General features: G+C 42.9%; 1 protein-coding gene across 1 annotated transcript in view; it reads right to left on the bottom strand.

Annotated features, from left to right (window-relative positions):
• Positions 1 to 5,716: 5,716 nt before the first annotated feature.
• Positions 5,717 to 19,807, bottom strand: part of LOC140455425 (uncharacterized) — a 97,952-nt gene continuing 83,861 nt past the window's right edge. Inside the window, exons 49-54 of the mRNA XM_072550287.1 lie at positions 19,117 to 19,170; positions 16,590 to 16,860; positions 10,274 to 10,386; positions 8,814 to 8,882; positions 7,649 to 7,882; positions 5,717 to 6,985 (exon numbers count right to left, since the gene is read on the bottom strand). Coding sequence (XP_072406388.1) covers positions 6,839 to 6,985; positions 7,649 to 7,882; positions 8,814 to 8,882; positions 10,274 to 10,386; positions 16,590 to 16,860; positions 19,117 to 19,170 — 888 coding nt within the window. The 3' untranslated portion in view covers positions 5,717 to 6,838. The remainder of the gene's footprint in view (positions 6,986 to 7,648; positions 7,883 to 8,813; positions 8,883 to 10,273; positions 10,387 to 16,589; positions 16,861 to 19,116; positions 19,171 to 19,807) is intronic.

Genomic DNA, 19,807 nt, shown 5'->3' with positions numbered 1-19,807 from the left:
GCCGAAGGGCCTGTTTCCACACTGTAATGTAATCTAATCTAATCTAATTGGTGAGCATCCCCACTTCTAACTTTCTGATGGACAGACAGTCGTTCTTTTCTTGTCTAATCTAAGAGGTGATTGGTCAGGCAGTAATTGTAAGGGATAGATTTTGAAGTTGAGTTCATAAAAGTTAAAACAAAAACAGAAACTGCTTGAGAAACTCAGCAGGTCTGGCAGCATTTGTGGAGAGAAAAAGCAGAATTAATGATTCAGGTCAAATGACTTTTCTTCAGAAAGTGTAAAAGTTGTTGAAATGGTCTGAATTTTTAACAAATCTACATCTATATCAGGGATTGTTATTCATTTTAAGGCAAATTGGTTAATTATTGCTTTAAAAGGTGTTTTGTATTTACAGAAGTCATAGAGTCATAGAGTCATAGAGATGTACAGCATGGAAACAGACCCTTCGGTCCAACCTGTTCATGCCGGCCAGATATCCCAACCCAATCTAGTCCCACCTGCCAGCACCCAGCCCATATCCCTTCAAACCTTTCCTATTCATATACCCATCCAAATGCCTCTGGCAGTTCATTCCATACCCATACCACCCTCTTTGTGAAAAAGTTGCCCCTTAGGTCTCTTTTATATCTTTCCTGTGGAAGCCTGGTTCACAGTAATTTTTAATGCATGATGGCAAGTTGACACTTGAAAGTAGAGCTCAGCAATTAGTTTAGGTTATCTACAGTGTGGAAACAGGCCATTCAACCAAACAAGTCCACATCAACACTCCAAAGAGTAACCCACCCAAACACATTTCCCTCTGACTAATGCACTTAACACTACGGGCAATTTATCATGGCCAATTCACCTGCACATCTTTGGATAGTTGGGGAAAACCAGAGCACCCAAAGGACACCTGCACAGACATGGAGAGAATGTGCTAACTTCATACGGACAGTCACTCAAGGTGGGCATTGAATACAGGTCCCTAGTGCTGTGAGGCAGCAGTGCTAACCACTGAGCCACATTGCCACCAGTTACTTCAAACAAAATTTGAAAAACGTTTTGGAGAAGGGTCATTGGGCTCAAAACTTCTATTCGATTTTCTCTCCACACATGCAAACAGATCTGTTGAGATTCAGCAATAGTTTTTGGTTTTGTTTCAGATTTCCAAAACGTGAAGTTCTTTGTTTTATTTTGTCAGAAAGTGCGGAAATATATTGGAAGCATTTAGTAAATGGTTTGCTGGCCAACTAAGATTGAGCTGGAAGCTGAAGCTATGTTTCACTTTGAACAGTTTTTAATGGAATCCTTTAAGTATGGGAACAGTTACCCTGAGACTGGTTTGCAGCAATTTTCCTCAGCTTTCAAACTTCAATGATTGTTGTCACATTGTGTTTATTTATGACATGTGGCAGATTCAATGATCATCAAAGGACGATCTGATAGATTGCATGCACGGAAGGTCAATTATGCACCTCAAAGTATGCATGGACAGAAGGTTTACAAAATGATATCTGAGGGGCTGGATATGAGGGGATTGTGCTGCAACAAAGATTGGAACAGATGCCACTGTGAGACGTTGAATAAATGCCTGGCACTGAACCCAAAATGTCGCTCTGCCTTATCAGTGTACATGAAAGTCACTACACTGCTGAATAATTTTGCAAGTGGGTCATTTCAACCTAGAACTGGTTGCATGTGCAACATTTCGCAGTTCCCTACAAGGTCGCACGTTCACCAGTTAATTGAGGCAATTTCTGGTGAGGGCTTGGAATTCATTGACATGTCTCCAGTGAGACTGAAGGAGATGGCTTGTACTATCACAGGTTTGCTGGTTTCCTGAAGATTTGTGGCGCTATTGATGGAAGACATTTCTCTGTGAAGGCACTGCAACTCTTCAGTTTATCAACACCAAGTGTTTGGATGCCGTCATGGTGTATGGCACATTTCTGTGATTACAGATAACCAGGAAAATATAGAAAATAGGAGCCATGCGGGCCTTCAGGTGTGCTCTGCCCTTCATTATGATCATAGCTGACCATCCAACTGAATGTCCTGTTCCTGATTGCTTTGCTATCCTTTGGTTCCCTTAGCTGCATCCAATGCCTTCTTGAAATCATACAATATTTTAGCTTTGACTGGTTTCTGTAGCAGAGAATACCACAAAGTGAAAAAAGGTACTTTCTAGGTGAAAAAAAAGAGTATCCTCATCTCAGTCCTCAGGAAGTGCACATAATTAATTTGTACTGGCAAATGCAACCTTACAGCAGGCCATAATTGTTACACTGGGAGTTGAAGGATGTTTGGAAGAATTAAAGTTTGTTGGAGGAGTGAAATAAAAACCTCACTAAATCATCTAAATGCCACCCATTTGGAATAAGTATAATAGCTGTGCTTGAAGTTACAGAACCAGGGAACATTGTCAATAATCTCTCCATATAAAATAGAAGGGAACAGAATAGAACATTACTCTTTTAGCAGAATGTTGTCTGTAACAAGAATCATTGCCATTGATTTCTCATTGTAATTTTTGATTTCAGTTTTGCCCACACATGACTACAAATTGACCAAAGCTGAAACAGAATATGATATATATTCTTTAATAATGTTGATTAAATATTATGGGGGAAAAGGTTGTAATATGGTCACAGACAAACCATGAAATGAATGACTAAGAAGAACAAGCTCAAAAGGCTGTATGACCTCCTTGTGTTCCTCTGTTCACTGTTCCTGGAGTCCTATGTTAGGAGAACTCTGAGAAATAGGCACCACATCTTAGGAAGTATATATTGGCCTTGGAGGGAGTACAACTTGATTTGATACCTGGACTTCAGCAGTTAGGTTATGAAGAGAGGTTATATAAATGAGGCCTTTTTAATTCTACTGATCAAAGTCTTCATATTAACAGGAAAAGACAGTGAAGATAAATATGAACTATTTCCACTATTTGGGGATTCTAGAATTCCAAAGATGTGCAGGTCAGGTGAATTGGCCAGTGTTAGGTGTATTAGTCAGAGGGAAATGGGTCTGGGTGGGTTACACTTCAGAGGGTCAGTGTGGACTTGTTGGGCTGAAGGGCCTGTTTCCACACTGTAGGGAATCTAATCTAATCTAATCTAATCTAATCTAGAACTGGGCACTATGGGCTGAGAATCAGGGCCAGACCATTTAGGAGAAATGTTAGAGAAAAACTTCTACACATAAGCGGCAGTAGACATTTGGAACTTTCTTCCACAAGTGGCAGTGGATGCTTGATCAGATGTTAATTTTAAATTTGAAATAGATACTTTTTAGTTCAGCAAAGGTACTATGGAATATAGGCCAATGGTCACAGATCAGCTATGATCTCATTGAATGGCAGAGCAAGCTGAATGATCTACTCCTGTTCCTGTATCCTGTGGCCATGTGCCACAATGTCCTTGAAAATTACTCTGCTCACTGCCCCATATTGCATTCTTCCACTAGGCAGCTCTTCTGCTTTCAAATGTGAAATATATTAATGCAAGTTTATTCATCCAGTCATGTAAAATGTGCCCATTTCAATCAAGTGATTAACAGATTTATATACTTCATAACACATGCCCTAGCTGTTTGGAAATAATAGTGGAAGATTATTTGAAAGTGGATGCATCACTGCACTTCCACAACATCACAAATATGAAGCCTGTTGGGGAAGAAAGTTTTAAAGTATTGGAGACGTGATTACTGAAATGTCTAAACAGGACTGAGAAATAATTCAAAGAGAGAATTAGACCCATACGCGGGCTTTAGTTTATCATTGGCCTACTAGGGAAAAAAATAATCAGTCCCTGAGTCACTTCAATTGGGCACGTCCTGCAAGGATGTGATTGCTTCATTTAGAATATTGTTCAATGTGCTTCAGCAAGATCGCAGAGTGGGCTGGTTTAATTTAGATTTGCTATGGGCCATTGAATTTGAATTTCATCAAACCAAGAGACCATGTACATTGAAATGAAATGTCACTTGCCCTGTTCTGAGTGCCTTTAAATTAACTGAAAACATTTAGGGACTAAGTTCTGATATTTGGGGAGATCATTCCATTATCACTAAAACAGTCTTTCAGTCTCATTGAGTGGAAAGGGACATTTCATTGCAGAGGACGACTCTTATCCAAACTTATTCTGGGGCCAGAAAGGTTCTTGCTGTGTATCATACAAGTTCAACATAACCTTCTTGCTCTTATGCTTAAACCTGGTTTACCAGCTTCAATAATTTTTGCACCTACACAGCCACACCACTCTCCTCCTGCATACAATTTAAAGCAGTGTCCTTCATTTCATATTGTCATGTCACTTTCTTGTTTCAAACTAATCACTAAAAGGGTGGAGTAATGTGTACTATTGACAAGCTGCATTACATTAACTCTCAGACTCCTCTGACAGGAACTTGCAAACATAAGGCCTCTATCAACTACATAGACAAGGGCAACAAATGCATGGGAACACCACCGTCTGCATATACCTTTGTAAGCCACACCCCCTCCCTGTTGGAGCTATATGCCTTCACAGGTTCTAGTTCATTCACCATTGCTTGGTTAAAATCCTAGAATTTCCTTCCCAGAAGCATACCTAACACCCCAAGAATTCATGAAGGCAGCTCACTGTCACCATCTCCAGAGTATTTAGAGTTGGGCAAGCAATAATATTCACATACACTGAAAAAATGAAGTGGAAACACACGTTGGACTGGAACCGTATCTGATGGCGATGACACATAAATCAAATGGGGAGGGAAGAGGAGAGGGGAGAGGTTAGATCTTGAAGGACAGACCAAGCTGCTTAACTTAAACCATCCATCGGGAAGAATCCACTCGTTTTGAATTTGCAGGGAAGTAGCAACTGCTTATTTATTACTGTCTTATTTTAATACAGAACATTTGAAAGTAGGTTCAATAAATTAGTGTTGTTGATAAAGTCACTGCGAAAATAATATCAGAAAGCTAAAGAGGGTGTCAGGCAGCCAAGGTGAAAATAAAAACAATGAACTTGGGTTGATATAGCACAGATGTGAACTTAGACCATTGTTGTTTAACTGCCTGTCGACAAAGTAGTGTCACTATTGTATAAATAGATGTGAAGCAGCCAATTTGTTCATAGAGAATTCCCATAAACAGCAAAGACGGAGAGAAACGAGTTTTAAATGATGGTGGAAGGAAAATATTGTACTCAAGACAGAGGTTGCCACCCCAATTGCCCACTCTCACTAATGCACTGGCTCTTCCTCAAAATTGTAGGCGTGGGATGCAGAGAACTCCACTCATCCAGTTTAACAACACATCCCAAAGTCAGCATCTGCAGCTGTACGGCACTCCCTCAGCGCTTTCTCAGTAGACGCTTCGGCCAAACCTCTGCAATACAGTGTGCGAGCAGCGGGTTTTAATCCCACAACCTCTGACTCTCAGGCAGGAGTGTTACCCACTGGTCCAGAATAGACAGCCAAGTATCAAATCCAATGTTTGAGAAGGGTCAAAGCCAACAAGGCAAACAAATTAAAGGTTATGTAAAGTAGGTGTGAATGTGAATTTTGAAACGCAAAGGTCAACCACGATCATAGGGAATGGCAGAGACAGGTTGAGGGGTAGAATGGTCTAACTCTGCTCCTAATTTGTATGAACAAGCAAAGCAGATCCTTTTAATGTTTACTTTGGTATTCACCTCCCTGTGGGAAATAAAGTCAAAACTGATAATAAAAGAAGAGATAGTCAGGGTAGTGTTGGCAATTTATGATCTATTGAAAAATTCGCTCCACTCAGAGACAGTACAGTACAGCTGATGACCTACCACATAACGCCTATAGTTAATCTCTCAGACCAAAAGAAATGTGATGAAAGCAACAACAAAAAAAGCGTCAGAGTGAAAGCGCAGTAAGCTTTGTGCCCTGCTGAAACTGGGAGCTGTAACTGTGGAGAGGAGGTGGGGGTGTTGGCTGCTGTGGCAAAGGGTATAAAAATGCAAGGTGGGGAAAAAAGCGAGAGAGAGAGAGAGAGAGAGAGAGAGAGAGAGAGGGAGAGAGAGCGGAAGGGAAAAGGTGGCATTGGGACAAAGGGAGAGCATGGGTTAGTGAGCATGTTTGGAAGAGTATAGCATGGGATGAGAGAGAGGGTGAAAAGTGGAATTTTTTTTTAAAACCACACGTCAGACACCTTCAGGGGTTTCTATACAGAAAATTAACACAACAAGCAGCAATTTATAGATATATTTTACATTAGAAATAAAAAATACTTACAAACATATAACACTCTGAGCACCTTTTCTTTTTTAAAAAAGGAGAGTAAATACAATTTTGGAGCACCATATTTACTAGTAAAGCTTCACAGACTTAAATTCATCATTTCTTTACTGTTTGGTTCAATTTATGGAAGATTTGCGAATTTAAATAATATTGTCTCTCTCTCTCTCTGTTGTGGTTTTCTTTTATATTACAATCTATGGAGAACACATTTTTTAATTAAAAAAAACAGAAGAAACACATTTCTCATCTCGCCGGTCTTCTTTGATAAAATAATCCCGCCTCATACCAGTGCACTACCACCAAAGGGATATTGGTCTTAAAGGGCCAGTACAGTGGAGGGAAATGGGAGACAATTTAACGTATATGTTTCTATATTCTTGTTGACACACACATAACTGTTCTCTGAAGATCTTCAGCCAGGAGAACACGATCATCGGGGGCAAATCGCAGGCTGCAATTTTCTCTTTTCTCCCCAAGGTGGTATTGTTCGCAGGACTGTTTGACATAGGGCTGGACGAGGAAGGGTCAGTGGTGGTGATAGTGACACTAGTCGTGGTGGGGTGGGATGTGTGTGTGTTTTTTTTTTATTCTAATCATCGTTTTATCCCTGGAAGCAGACGGGTCCCACGTCAAATCCAAACTTCTGGTTGGGTTCGGTGAAATCCGTGAACAGCACATCGACGAAAGGCATCTGCTCAACCTGTGGAGTATGGATCTCTAGGACTGTCTTGCCATTCCCTTTCCTCAGCTGGGATAGGACATGAAAGAGAAAGTGTTAGCAGGAGTTCATCCCAACTGGAGCAAATCTCATCCCACATCAACCCCATTCAAAACCTTGTATAGACTGTCTCCATCTAGTAGCTTTTACCTGTGGTTTTGCCCTCCCATTTACTCTCCCAGGATGGATCTTTAACTTTTGACCAGCTTTTCTCTCTTTCCCAGGTGAAGTCTTTCGTTTCACCCAATCCCTTTCCTCCTGTCTGGGTATAATCTCTTGTTTTCCCCCAATTTTACGTAGATTGTATCCAGAATAAACTCTCTCTACACCTGTCCCACTTCCAGGACAGGTACAGCATATGGGGATAAATAGAAAATAAAGCTTCCTGTGTTCTCTTCAATTGAAAGTAAAGCTCTCTTCAAACTGTCCCCATCAAACACTGCCAGTATAGAGACAGCACAGGGTTAGATGAGAGTAAAGCTTCTTCAACTCTTAAATTGAAAACAGACTGAAGGTAAACTTCTCTTGACACTATCCAATCAAAGACTCCCAGTAGAAGGACAGCACGGGATTAGATACACAGTAAAGCTCTCTCTACACTGTTCCTATCATTATCCAATTCCTTTCACTTTAGTAACTTGACCTCCCAGGGAAATGGAGAACACATGTCAGGTTGTAACAGCTGAGACTGACCGCACAGCCATCCACGATGGCTTTGATGTAGGGGCTGTTATCGAATGACATCTCCTCATCATTGGATCCCAGAAAACGCATGGCTTTGTCGTAATTATCGGTTGCCAGGTGGTGCCAGGCTACCGAGCGATGGCAGTGATAGGTGAAGTTCTGGCGAGCTGACACACTCAGCAATCTTAGGAATGTCATCTGGACGACACCAACTGGGTTACTGTCGGAGTCCACATAGGAAAGCTGTCGGGGAGGTTAATGAAGAAAGCAATTATCACACTTCTTTAATATTCAGAATGCCCAGAGCTCTTCACAGAGAAAGAATTATTAGCTCACTGCTGTAGGTAACACAACATTCAAGTGTGCACAGAAAGATTCCGCAAAAAGCACCGTGATAAATGCTCAATTCAACTGTTTGATGATACTGATTTTAGGAATATAACATTGTCCCAGAAGCAGTGACAATCTCTTCTTCGAAACAGTGACTGAAGGATACTTTACAATGACCTCTAAAGGCTGACAGTTCCTCTGTTTAACAGCTCACATGAAACATGCATCCTCTATCTCTCCAACAGTACAGCACTCCCTCAGTACTGGCCCTTCAAGAGTGCAGCACTCCTCGGTACCAACCCGCTGACAAAGACAGAGATACAAGCACAGACGTGGAGACAGATAGACACAGGAAGAGAGACAGGTAGGCACACATGCAGATACAACACAACCATTGTGTGCCATGACAACCACACATCAGCAAATACTGACCACAAACGGTGATATGGTGCCCAGAACTGCATAGATGGGCGCACGTATGCCTGAGTGTAGAGGCGTGTGTGTGTGTGTATGAGAGAGAGAGAGAGAGAGAGAGAGAGAGAGAGAGAGAGAGAGAGAGACATTTTCAAATATTTGTTCAAGGTCTCCTGTTTCCTCTGATAAAAATCAGCAGTTACATAACAGTAACAAACTCCCTCCGTCCCCATCCCCGCTGTCACTAATCCAGTAGACACTGCCGTGTTTACCACAGCTGAAGTCTGGTACTGTAGAGGTGAGAAGAACAAAGTCTGTCACAGATAGACAGTGCGCAGTTGAGCACAAACTTTTCCTATGTGGGTCTGTGTTCTGGCTCCTCCTCTCCCCCACACCCTCCACCTTCTTGCACAGAGCTCATGGTTCTTACCTGGGCTCCCCGTTTGAACTCACTGAACCAGGCTCCTGGATACTCATTGTTCCAAGACGACATCTTCACCTGAAGGACAACAACAGGACACAGTCTGTACCAGCTTGTATAGTATTCACTATAGTCAGAACCAATAAAGGCATGAAGAAATCCTTAGCCTATCTTCCCTGCTCCAGAAAATAATCCTCAATTCTCCAGCTAAAATTCCCCACCCTATGGCCAATATTTCACAAACCCAAAGAAAATCTTTACCTTTTGACCAAATTACCCAAAACTCTGGTCAATAGTCACCATCATTCCAGTCAACATTCCCCATCACTCCAGTCTATAATTCCCCACTCTCCAGTTAACAACCCCTAGACCACACACTCTGGTTAACAGCAAACCCAAAACCTCCTGTCTTTCATCCCCACTCCCCGGTTAATAGCCTCTAAACCTCCAGTCTGTAATTCCCACTCTCTAGTTAATCACCCCCAAACTTCCAGTCTATAATCCCCATTCTCCAGTTAATTGTTCCCAAACCTATAATCCCTACTCTCCAGTTAATCACCCCCAAACCTCCAGTCTAGAATCCTCATCCTCTAGTTGAAAATTCAGTTATAGGAAAGAAGAGCGAGGGCAAAGGGAGGGATAGGGTTAGAGGGGTAAAGAGGAGAAAGATAAGAAGCAGGAGAAAAAGAGTGAGAAGTGGTAAGAGTGAGGGGGAGAGAGGAGTGAGGGAAAAAGTGAAATAGTGGAAGAGGGTTTTAAGAGAGGAATAGGAGTGTGTGGAGGGGTAAGAAAGATTGTGGAGAGAGAGGAAAGGGGATAAGAGGAATAGGAGAGACAGGAGTTTAAAGGGCAAAAGGGGAAAAAAGTGGTAAGAGAGATGAGTGAGTGGGAGAAGAGAGAGTGGAAGAGAGGTATAATGGGGAAAGGAAATAGAGGGAAAGCAGGTTGGAGGAGAAAAGGACAAGATTGGGAGAGGGAAGAGGGAGTGTAGGAAAAAGGAGTAAGGAAGGAAGTAAAATTGAGGGAAAGGTAAGTACAGGAGAAAATCGAGAGAGAGCGAGAGCGAGAGACAGAGAGAGCGCAACAACGACAGACAGAGTTGGGAAGAGGAAGCGAGGATGAAGAAAAGGAGGAAAGGAAAATGGAGAAAAGGAGGAAAGGAAAATGGAGAAAAAGAGGTGAAGATTGAGGGGAAAAGAGGGAGAGAGTGGTGGTGGGGAAAGAAAGTCTCAGCGGGAGAGGTAAGGAGGAAAAGGAATTAGAGGAAAGGAGGGTTAGTGGGAACAGTGGGAGAGCATGGGAGGAGAAGGAAAGAGTTGGGGAAATGGGTAAAGAGTGAGAGAGAGGAAGAGACAGAAGGGGTGGGATAGAGACAATCGGTGTGTACACGAGGGTAATGTGAGAAATCAAGTTAGGGCTGAGAGGGAAGTCTTGAAGTTTGCTCCAACAATTGTAAAGTCTCCACTCACCCCTTCAGATTTCTTATCTGGGAAAATACAGGTCTCTCCGCCTGCAGTGAAGTTACAGTACACCTTGAAGGAATCCGCTGCACAGCCCTGATTTGGATCAATCCAGTATTCACCTGAGGGCATACAGGGTAAAGTATGTAGACAGATTAGAAAGCAAAAAACCACTCACAAAAGGTTAGACAAACAATCAACAAGTCCTTGGGAATGGAAATCCAGTTGCAGTGGACAGGCCTGGATACAGTTTCATACATAGCAAGACCCCAAGTGATCAACAGGAGGAATCAATAATCAGTTAATGAATTAAAGGTGCTCTGCGGGTTGAGGGGGGAATGCTGGCCAGGATGCATTCTTGTTCTCCAGGCCTCTGCAATCAGGATCCTTCTATGCGAGAATTTAAATCTCACTGCATCAGCTGTCGTTGATTAATGGCTTTTCCTGAAAACATCCAGCTTGCTGAGGTCTGAGGAAGATCAGCTGTTTGGGGAGTAGCAAGAGGCACAGAGGGTCAGGGAGTAGGTGAGTTTGGAGGAGCATTCTGGGACAGGCAGTCAGGATTAGAATGCCAGCTTGAAGTCTCCCTATCAAACCCTGACAGAAGCGTGGTCCAGGGAGGATGAGGCAACTAGGGAAGTCAGGGATAGTGTTTTGTAAAAACAAAAGAGAAAGCATACAATGTGGAAAAGGGCAGTGAGAAACGAGAAGATTAGGAAACTTACAAAGACCAACAGAGAGCAACAAGAAAAGAAATAAGGAGGGAGAAGATTAAATAGGACGATAAGCTAGCCAATAATATAAAGGAGGAGTTTCTTTAGTTATATAAAGGGCAAAAGAGAGGCAAACATGGAAATTAGGCCACTGGAAAATGACGCTGGATAGAGAATAATGGGGAACAAAGAAATGGCTGAGGAACTGAATAATTACTTCACATTAGTCTTCACAGTGGAAGACACAAGTAATATACCAAAAATTCAAGACAGCGAGGGGGCAGAGCCTAGTATGGTGGCCATCACCAAGGAGAAGGTGTTAGAAAAACTGAATGGCCTGAACATGGATAGATCACCTAAGCCAGATGAACTACACCCCATAGTTCGAAGGGAGATAGCTCAAGAGAAAGTGGAGGCATTAGTGATGAATTTTCGGGAATCGCTAGAATCGCGCAGGTCCCAGAGGGAGTAAGGCAAAAGACGGAAATTACAGCCCAATTAGCCTAACCTTGGTTGTGGGTAAGATTCTGGAATCCATTGTGAAGGATGACATTTATGAATAATTGGAACTGTATGGTAAAATAGGGCAAAGTCAGCATGGTTTCATCAAGGGAAGGTCATGCCTGACAAATCTGCTCAAAATCTTTGAGGAATTAACAAGCAGGTTAGACCAAGAAGAGCCAATGGGTATTATCTACCTGAACTTCAAGAAGGCCTTTGACAAGATGACACACAGGAGGCTACTGAGTAAGATAAGGGCCCATGGTATTACAGGCAATGTGTTAGCATGGCTGTTTGGCAGAAAGTAGAGAGTGAGGATAAAAAGATCCTTCTCAGGATGGTAATTGGTGACAAATGGTGTTCCGCAAGGCTCAGTGTTGGGACCACAACTTTTATACATTAACGATCTAGATGAAAGAACTGAGGGCATTCTGGTTAATTTTGCAGGTGATACAAAAATAGATAGAGGGACAGGCAGCATTGAGGAGGTGGGGAGGGTGAAGCAGGATTTGGACAGGTTAGAAGATGAGGCAAAGAAATGGCATATGGAATATAACGTGGGAAAGTTTGAGGTCATGTATTTTGGTAGGAAGAATAGAGGCAAGGTCTATTTTCTAAATGGGGAGAAACTTCAGAAGTCCGAAGTACAAATGGACTTGAGATCTCTAGTCCAGGATTCTCTCAAGGTAAATTTGCAGTTTGAGTCAATAGTCAGGAAGGAAATGTAATGACGGAATTTATTTTGACAGGACTTGAATACAAAAGTGGGGATGTAATTCTGCAGCTCTATAAGGCTTTGGTCAGGCCACATTTGGAATATTGTGTAGAGTTTTGGGCTTCATTTCTCAGGAAGGATGTACTGGCCCTGGAGCAGGTTCAGAGAAGGTTCACAAGAATGGTCCCAGGAATGAAAATCTTAACAAAAGAACAAAGAAAATTTACAGCCCTGGAACAGGCCCTTTGGTCCTCCAAGCCTGAGCCGATCCAAATCTACTGTCTAAACCTGTCACCTAATTCCTAAGCATCTGTATCCCTCTGCTCCCCACCTACCCATGCATCTGTCCAGACGCATCTTAAATGAATCTACCGTGCCTGTCTCTACCACCTCTGCTGGCAATGTTCCAGACACTTACCACCCTCTGTGTAAAGTACTTGCCGCGTGTATCCCCCCTTTCACCTCTCACCTTGAAAGCATGACTCTTGTTATTGAATACTTCACCCTTGGAAAAAGCTTATCTCTATCTACCCTGTCTATGCCCTTCATGATGTTGTAAACCTCAATCAAGTCCCTTCTCAATCTCCTTTTCTCTAATAAAAACAAACCTAACTTACTCAACCTCTCATCATAGCTAGCACCTTCCATACCAGGCAACATCCTCGTAAACCCTCTCTGCACCCTCTCCAAAGCATCCACATCTTTTTGGTAATGTGGCAACCAGAACTGTACACAGTATTCTAAATACAGTCGAACCAATGTCCTGTACAATGTTAACATGACCCGCCAGCTCTTATACTCAATACCCCGTCCAATGAAGGCAAGCATACCATATGCCTTGTTGACCACTCTATCCACCTTCAGGGTGCAATGGATCTGCACTCCCAGATCTCTCTGCCCATCAACTTTTCCCAAGGCTCTTCCATTCATTGTATAATTTGCTCTTGAATTAGTCTTGCCTAAATGCATCACCTCACATTTATCTGGATTGAACTTCATCTGCTACTTCTCCACCCAACTCTCCAGTCTATCTATATCCTCCTGTATTCTCTGACAGTCCCTTATGCTTTCTGCTACTCCACCAGTCTTCATGTCATCTGCAAACTTGCTGATCATACCAACAGTGTCCTCTTCCAGATCATTTATGTATATTACAAACAACAATGGCCTCAACACTGACCCCTGTGGAACACCACTGGTCATCTTTCTCCATTTTGAGAAACTCCCTTCAACTACTAGTCTCTGTCTCCTGTTGCTCAATCAGTCCTTTATCCACCTAGCTAGAACACCCTGCACACCATGTGACTTCACTTTCTCCATTAGTTTACCACGGGGGACTTTATCAAACTCCTTACTAAAGTCCATGTATATGACATCAACAGCCCTTCCTTCATCTATCAACTTGGTCACTTCCTCAAAGAACTCTAAGTTGGTAAGGCACAATCTCCCCTGCACAAAATCATGTCGCCTATCACTGATAAGCCCATTCTTTTCTAAGTATAAATAGATCCTATCCCTCCGTACCTTCTCCAGCAACTTTCCCACCACTGACATCAGGCTCACTGGTCTGTAGTTACCTGGAATATTCCTACTACCCTTCTTTTAAAGGGGGACAACATGAGCAACCTTCCAGTCCTCTGGCACATCACCTATGTTTAAAGATGCCACAAAGATATCTGTCAGGGACCCAGCTATTTCCTCTCTCGCCTCCCTCAGCAACCTGGGATAGATCCCATCCGGTCCTGGGATTTGTCCACCTTAATAACCTCTAGCCTACCCAACACATCTTCCCTACTTATGTCAACATGATCCAGACTAATCAAACTTCTATCTCTCATCTCAACATTCATCATGTTCCTCTCCTCAGTGAACACTGATGCAAAGTAATCATTCAGAATCTCATTCAGTTTCTCAGGTTCGACACACAGCCTTCCTTCATTATCCTTTAGTGGACCAATCCCTTCTCTAGTTACCTGCTTGCTTCTTGTCGAAGAATAAAATGCTTTGGGATACTCCTTAATTCTGCTCGCTAAAGCTATTTCATGACTCCTTTTAGCTCGCTTGATTCCTCATTTAAGACTGGTCCTACTCTTCCGATATTCATCCATGGCCCATTCTGTTCTTAGCTGCCTGTACCTTATGTACGGTTCCCTTTTTCTCTGCGCTAGTCGTACGATTTCTCCTGTTATCCACAGTTCACGAATCTTGCTTTTCCTATCCTTTGCCTTCAACGGGACATGCCTATCCTGCACTATCTTTGAAAGCCTCCCACATATCAAATGTGGACTTCCCTTCAAATAGCTGTGTCCAATCCACATTTCCCAGCTCCTACCTAATTTTGATATAATTGGCCTTGGCCCAGTTTAGTACTCTTCCCTGAGGACCACTCCCATCTTTATCTATGAGTATTCTAAAACTTAGAGAATTGAGGTCACTGTTCCCAAAGAAATCCCCCACAGTAACTTCTACCACCTATCCTAGCCCGTTCCCCAACACCAGGTCCAATATGGCTCCTTCTCTCGTCAGGCTATTTTCTGGATTAGAGTAGTACTGGAAAAGCACAGCAGTTCAGGGCAGCATCCGAGGAGCAGGAAAATCAACATTTCGGGCAAAAGCCCTCCATCAGGAATGAAGTGCTTTTGCCCAAAACGTCGATTTTCCTGCTCCTCGGACGCTGCCTGAACTGCTGTGTTTTTCCAGTACCACTCTAATCTAGAATCTGGTTTCCAGCATCTGCAGTCCTTGTTTTTACCTCGTCAGGCTATTGACATACTGCTCTGGAAAACTCTCCTGGACGCTTCTTACAAATTCTACCCCATCCAGATCTCTGATGCTATGTCTATCCCAGACAGTGTTGGGAAAATTAAAATCTCCCATCACCACTACCCTATTGCCTTTACATCTTTTCATAATCTGTTTACCTATTTGTTCTTCTACCTCACGCTCACTGTTGGGAGGCCGGTAATACAGGACCAACAATGTAATTGTACCCTTCTTATTTCTTAGCTCCACCCATAATGCCTCACTACCCAAACCCTCCATATTGACCTCCTTTAGCACAGTCGTGAAATCATCCCTGACCAACAATGCAACTCCACCCCACCTTTTACTTCCCTCCCTGTTCTGTTTGAAGCGTCTATATCCTATATCCTAGAACACTTAGTTGCCAATCATGTCCTTCCTTCAACCAAGTCTCTGTGATTACAATAACGTCATAATCCCAGGCACCAATCCAAGCCCTAAGTTCATCTGCCTTACATAGCGTACTCCTTGCATTAAAGTAGGTGCATTTCAGGCCACCAGTTCTTTTGCATTCATCTACTCTCTGCTACTCTTCCCCTTACTAATGCTATCTTCATGATTCTTACAGTGTCCAGTTTCCACCTCGCTGTCTATTTGCCTTTTCTTCTGGTTCCCAGCCCCTTGACACATTAGTTTAAAACCTCCCCAACAGCAGTAGCAAAAACTCCCCAAGGACCTTGGAGGAACGTTTGAGGACTCTGGGTCTATACTCAATGGCGTTTAGAACGATGAGAGCAGTTCTAATTTAAACTTGCAGAATGGTCTGGACAGAGTACATGTTGGGAAGATGTTTCCATTGGTGGGAGAGACTAAGACCCGAGGGCACAGCCTTACAGTATAAGGAAGATCTTCTAGAATGGAGGGAGGGAGAATTTTTTCAGCCAGAGAGTGGTGAATCTATGTAATTCACTGCCACAGAATGCTGTGGAGGACAGGTCATTGAGTGTATTTAAGACTGAGACAGATTGGTTTTTGACTGTCAAGGGAATCAAGGGTTACAGAGAGAAAGTACGAGAGAAACTTATCAGCCATGATTGAATTGTGGAGCAGACTCAATGGGCTGAAATGCTTAACTTCTGCTCCTATGTCTTATGGTCTTATGAGGGAGCAGAGTATCGATCCTGGGCTACATCCTCTCAGAGCTGCAGAGGTTCAACTGCATGGCAAGAATCCCCATCGACTTGCAATTCAAAGTATTCTAAAACGTTAGCTAATGAATCAGCTTTCCTACGTATCAACATGCATGGGTCACCTTGGCTCACTACGCAGACAACATACCTCTGAGAACCAATAAACTCCCAGACACTTGGGGTCAAACGGCCATTGAAAGAAGCACCTCAATTTTGGAGCAGCAGTAAGGAGGGAGCCTTGCATGTCAGAGGGTCTGTACTGAGGGAGTCCCACATATCAGAGGATCAGTACTGAAACAGTGCTGTGCTGTCAGGTGGTCACTATTGAGGGAGTGCTGCACTGTCAGAGGGTCAGTACTGAAGCAGTTGCCGTGCAGTCAAGTAGTCAGTACTGAGGGAGCATTGCACTGTCCAAGAACCAATCCCATAATGGTCATAAGGTTTAAGGTACCACAGGGACATACCATCCTGGTAGTCTTCATGACAGAGCTGCAGATCCCTGCAGGTGCGTGCTGGATTTTCCTTTGTGCCAATGGGGTGTCTCATCTGTTCAATCTCCACCTTTAGCGAGTTCAATGATCCAAAGATTTCCTCCATGCCATCAGCATAGTCCAGGATTTCATCTCCCATCACCTGATCATCTTGCTCCATCTTGCTGCCATCGACGGACACTGAGCGTTTGCTCTTCTTGCGCCTCTGGATAGGTAGCGGTTGAATTACTTCACCTGGTGGGCCCTAGGTTTCAATGGAGAAACAAGGATTGAGCTGTGCTGGCTGGACCTTTCCCTCTAAAGCTCAGAGTATCCAAACTCAAAACAACTGAGCCTGACTCCATAATGTTAAAAGGTTTAATCAGCTTCCATGCTCCTCCCAGCAATGCTCCCACTCTGAGGCAGTTGCTGCCTTCCAGAACGAATATTATTAGCAGTGCCCATAACATGGTGATGAAAACTGATTCGGCCTTCCCTGCATTGTCCCATTAAACTCTTTTCATGGCAGGTACAGCACAGGGTTAGATAGAGTTAAGCTCCTTTTATACTGTCCCATCAAACACTCCCGGGGAGATACAACACGTATTAGCTATGACCATTATCTCCCTCTACTCTTTTAACAGAAAATAAAGCTTCTTCAACACTGACCTCAAACACTCCTGGGACAGGAACAACACAGTGTTAGATACATGGTAAAGCTCCATCTAATCTTTTAAAATGAAAGTAAATTGAAAGTAAAGCTTTTTAACCGAATGTAAATTTCCCTCCACTCCTTTACACTGGAAACAAAGCTTCCTCTCCTCTTTTAGACCAAAAGTAAAGTTCTAAACTGTGAAGGACAGGAACAGCTTGGGTTAGATATAAGACAAAGCTCCTCCTACACTAGCAGTTTTCAAATAGCCAGGCCATGGTCAGCATCAGATTAAATACATTTGGTTAGATACTGTTTAAATCACCCTCTTCTATTTTAAACTGAAAGTAAATCTCCCACTATTCTTTTAAACTGAAATTAAAGCTCCATCGATACTGTCCCCATGAAACACTGGTACAGGTACAGGTACAACACATGGTTATATACAAATTAAAGCTCATTCTATGCTGTCTCCATCACACATTCGCAGGACAGGGAAGGACAGCATTTGGTACAATAAATACTGAAGGACAAGTACAGTATGGGATGAGATATGGAATAAAGCTCCATTCTACTGTCCCCCATTAAACATTGCAAGGCCAGGTACTGCATGGAGTTAAATACAGAATAAAATTGCACTGTTCCAACCAAATGTGGTAGGACAAGTACAGCACCTGGTTAAATACAGAAAAAATCTTCCTCCAACACTAGCCCTTTTTCAAATTCTCAGGCAATGTTTAGCAGGGGTTAAATATTCATTAAATAATCACCTACATTGTTACCATAAAGCACTCCCAACATATACACCGTTCCCATCGAACAATCTCAGGACAGTACAGCATGGTAAGGTGAAGAGTAAAGCTACCACTACTTTTTGAACTGAAAGTAAACTGTAAGTAAAGTTCCCCAATACTGTCCACATCAAACACTCCCAGGACAGGAACAGCACCAGTTAGATTTTTGAGTCAAGCTCTTTACATTTTTAAAAATAAAGTCACAGACGACACTGCTGTCATCAAACAGGTACAGTACAGGGTTAGATACACCATAAAGGTCTCTCTGCTCTTTTCAACTGAAAGTAGAACCGTCCCCATTGAAGACTTCCAGGAAAGGTATAGCACTATGTTAGATACTGAGTCGAACTCCTTCTATGCTGTCCTCATCAAACGCTCCCAGAACAGGTATAGCATGGGGTTAGATACTGAACAAAATGCCATCCACCCATTTAAACTCTAAGTAATGATCCTTTAATCTTTTAAACTAAAAGTAAACAGAAAGGAAAGCCCCTGAGACACTGTCCTATCAAACATATCCAAGACAGGGAACACTCAGGATTAAATGAAGTAAAACCTACTCTGAACTTACCCTATCAAATATGCACAGAAAAAATACAGCATGGGGTTAGGTAGAGAGCAAAGTTCCCTCTACACTCTTCCACAGAATCTGTGGAATATTTTTAACTACATCAGAATATTGTATATCCATATGACATGCCCTATTCACAACCTGCCTAATTGAAGCAGCCAATCTACACTGAGCTCGAAGTGATGCCTGGTCTTTGTAAAGAGATTCCGATCAGATCGGTCTCGGTTGAATTACAGCAGAAGAATGTGAACTGATTTGATGCCATTTTCATGCTGTACCAGCCAGCTCCACCTCAAAAACGCTCCGTGAATACTCCAGACTTCTGTTCTCTGGAAGTTGATGGAGCCCCAGTTGAGTGTACAGACAAGTGGTAAGTGCAACACATCAGTTGGCCAAGCAAAGCCTGGAACACGCTCTCCAACCTTCCTCAGCTGGAGTCTGAGGCTAACTCAACACTATTCACTGTGGCAAAACGTGCAAAAGCCATCAATCGATTCAACTTACAGGAACACCAGGAGGACCAGTAACACCTCGCTGCCCTTTAGGACCTGCAGTACCCTGCAAGAATCAGAGGAGAAAGAGAGAGAGGGGACATGGTCAAATACAACACATGTATTTATACAGCACCTTTAACATAGTCAAACATCACAAAGTATTTCACAGAAGCATTGTCAGCCAAAGCATGACACCAAATTGCTTAAGAGGACACGGCATGAAAGGGACAGGTTTTAACAGGAATCTTAAAGGGGAAGCAGAGAAGTATGGGGACAGAATTCTGGGCCTTAAGGGCCCAGGCCGCTGACAGCACACTACCAATAGTGTAGCAATCAAAATCAGGGATGCTGAGGAAACTAGACGGGGACGACAATGATGGCAGAATATACACAGGCAAGGGAGAGTGCGGGGTTGAAAGAGGGGGTCAGAGTTGAACTACTGCCCGGTCAACGGATGACCACTGATAATACAGTTCTACACGTCAGTCTCCGAGGTTTGCATTGTCACTTCCATGGTTTGTTTTAGAAAACCCAGCATAACAGGCTTCACACAGGTGTTACATGTATTACTCAGCCTGGATAGTAACAGCCCCCCAAAAACAAGACTGCTATCAGTACTTACCGCTAGGGAAGCTCCCAGTATTACTCCATTGAAGGCCAGTGAAATCAGTGAGAGATTAGAGGAAGGCCCTGCAGGAACT

This window comes from Chiloscyllium punctatum, chromosome 30 (assembly GCF_047496795.1).
Source record: "Chiloscyllium punctatum isolate Juve2018m chromosome 30, sChiPun1.3, whole genome shotgun sequence".
In the NCBI taxonomy this organism is placed as follows: Eukaryota; Metazoa; Chordata; class Chondrichthyes; order Orectolobiformes; family Hemiscylliidae; genus Chiloscyllium; species Chiloscyllium punctatum.
Note: the sequence above shows the minus strand (reverse complement) of the source record. Positions and strands in the feature narration are given on the sequence as shown.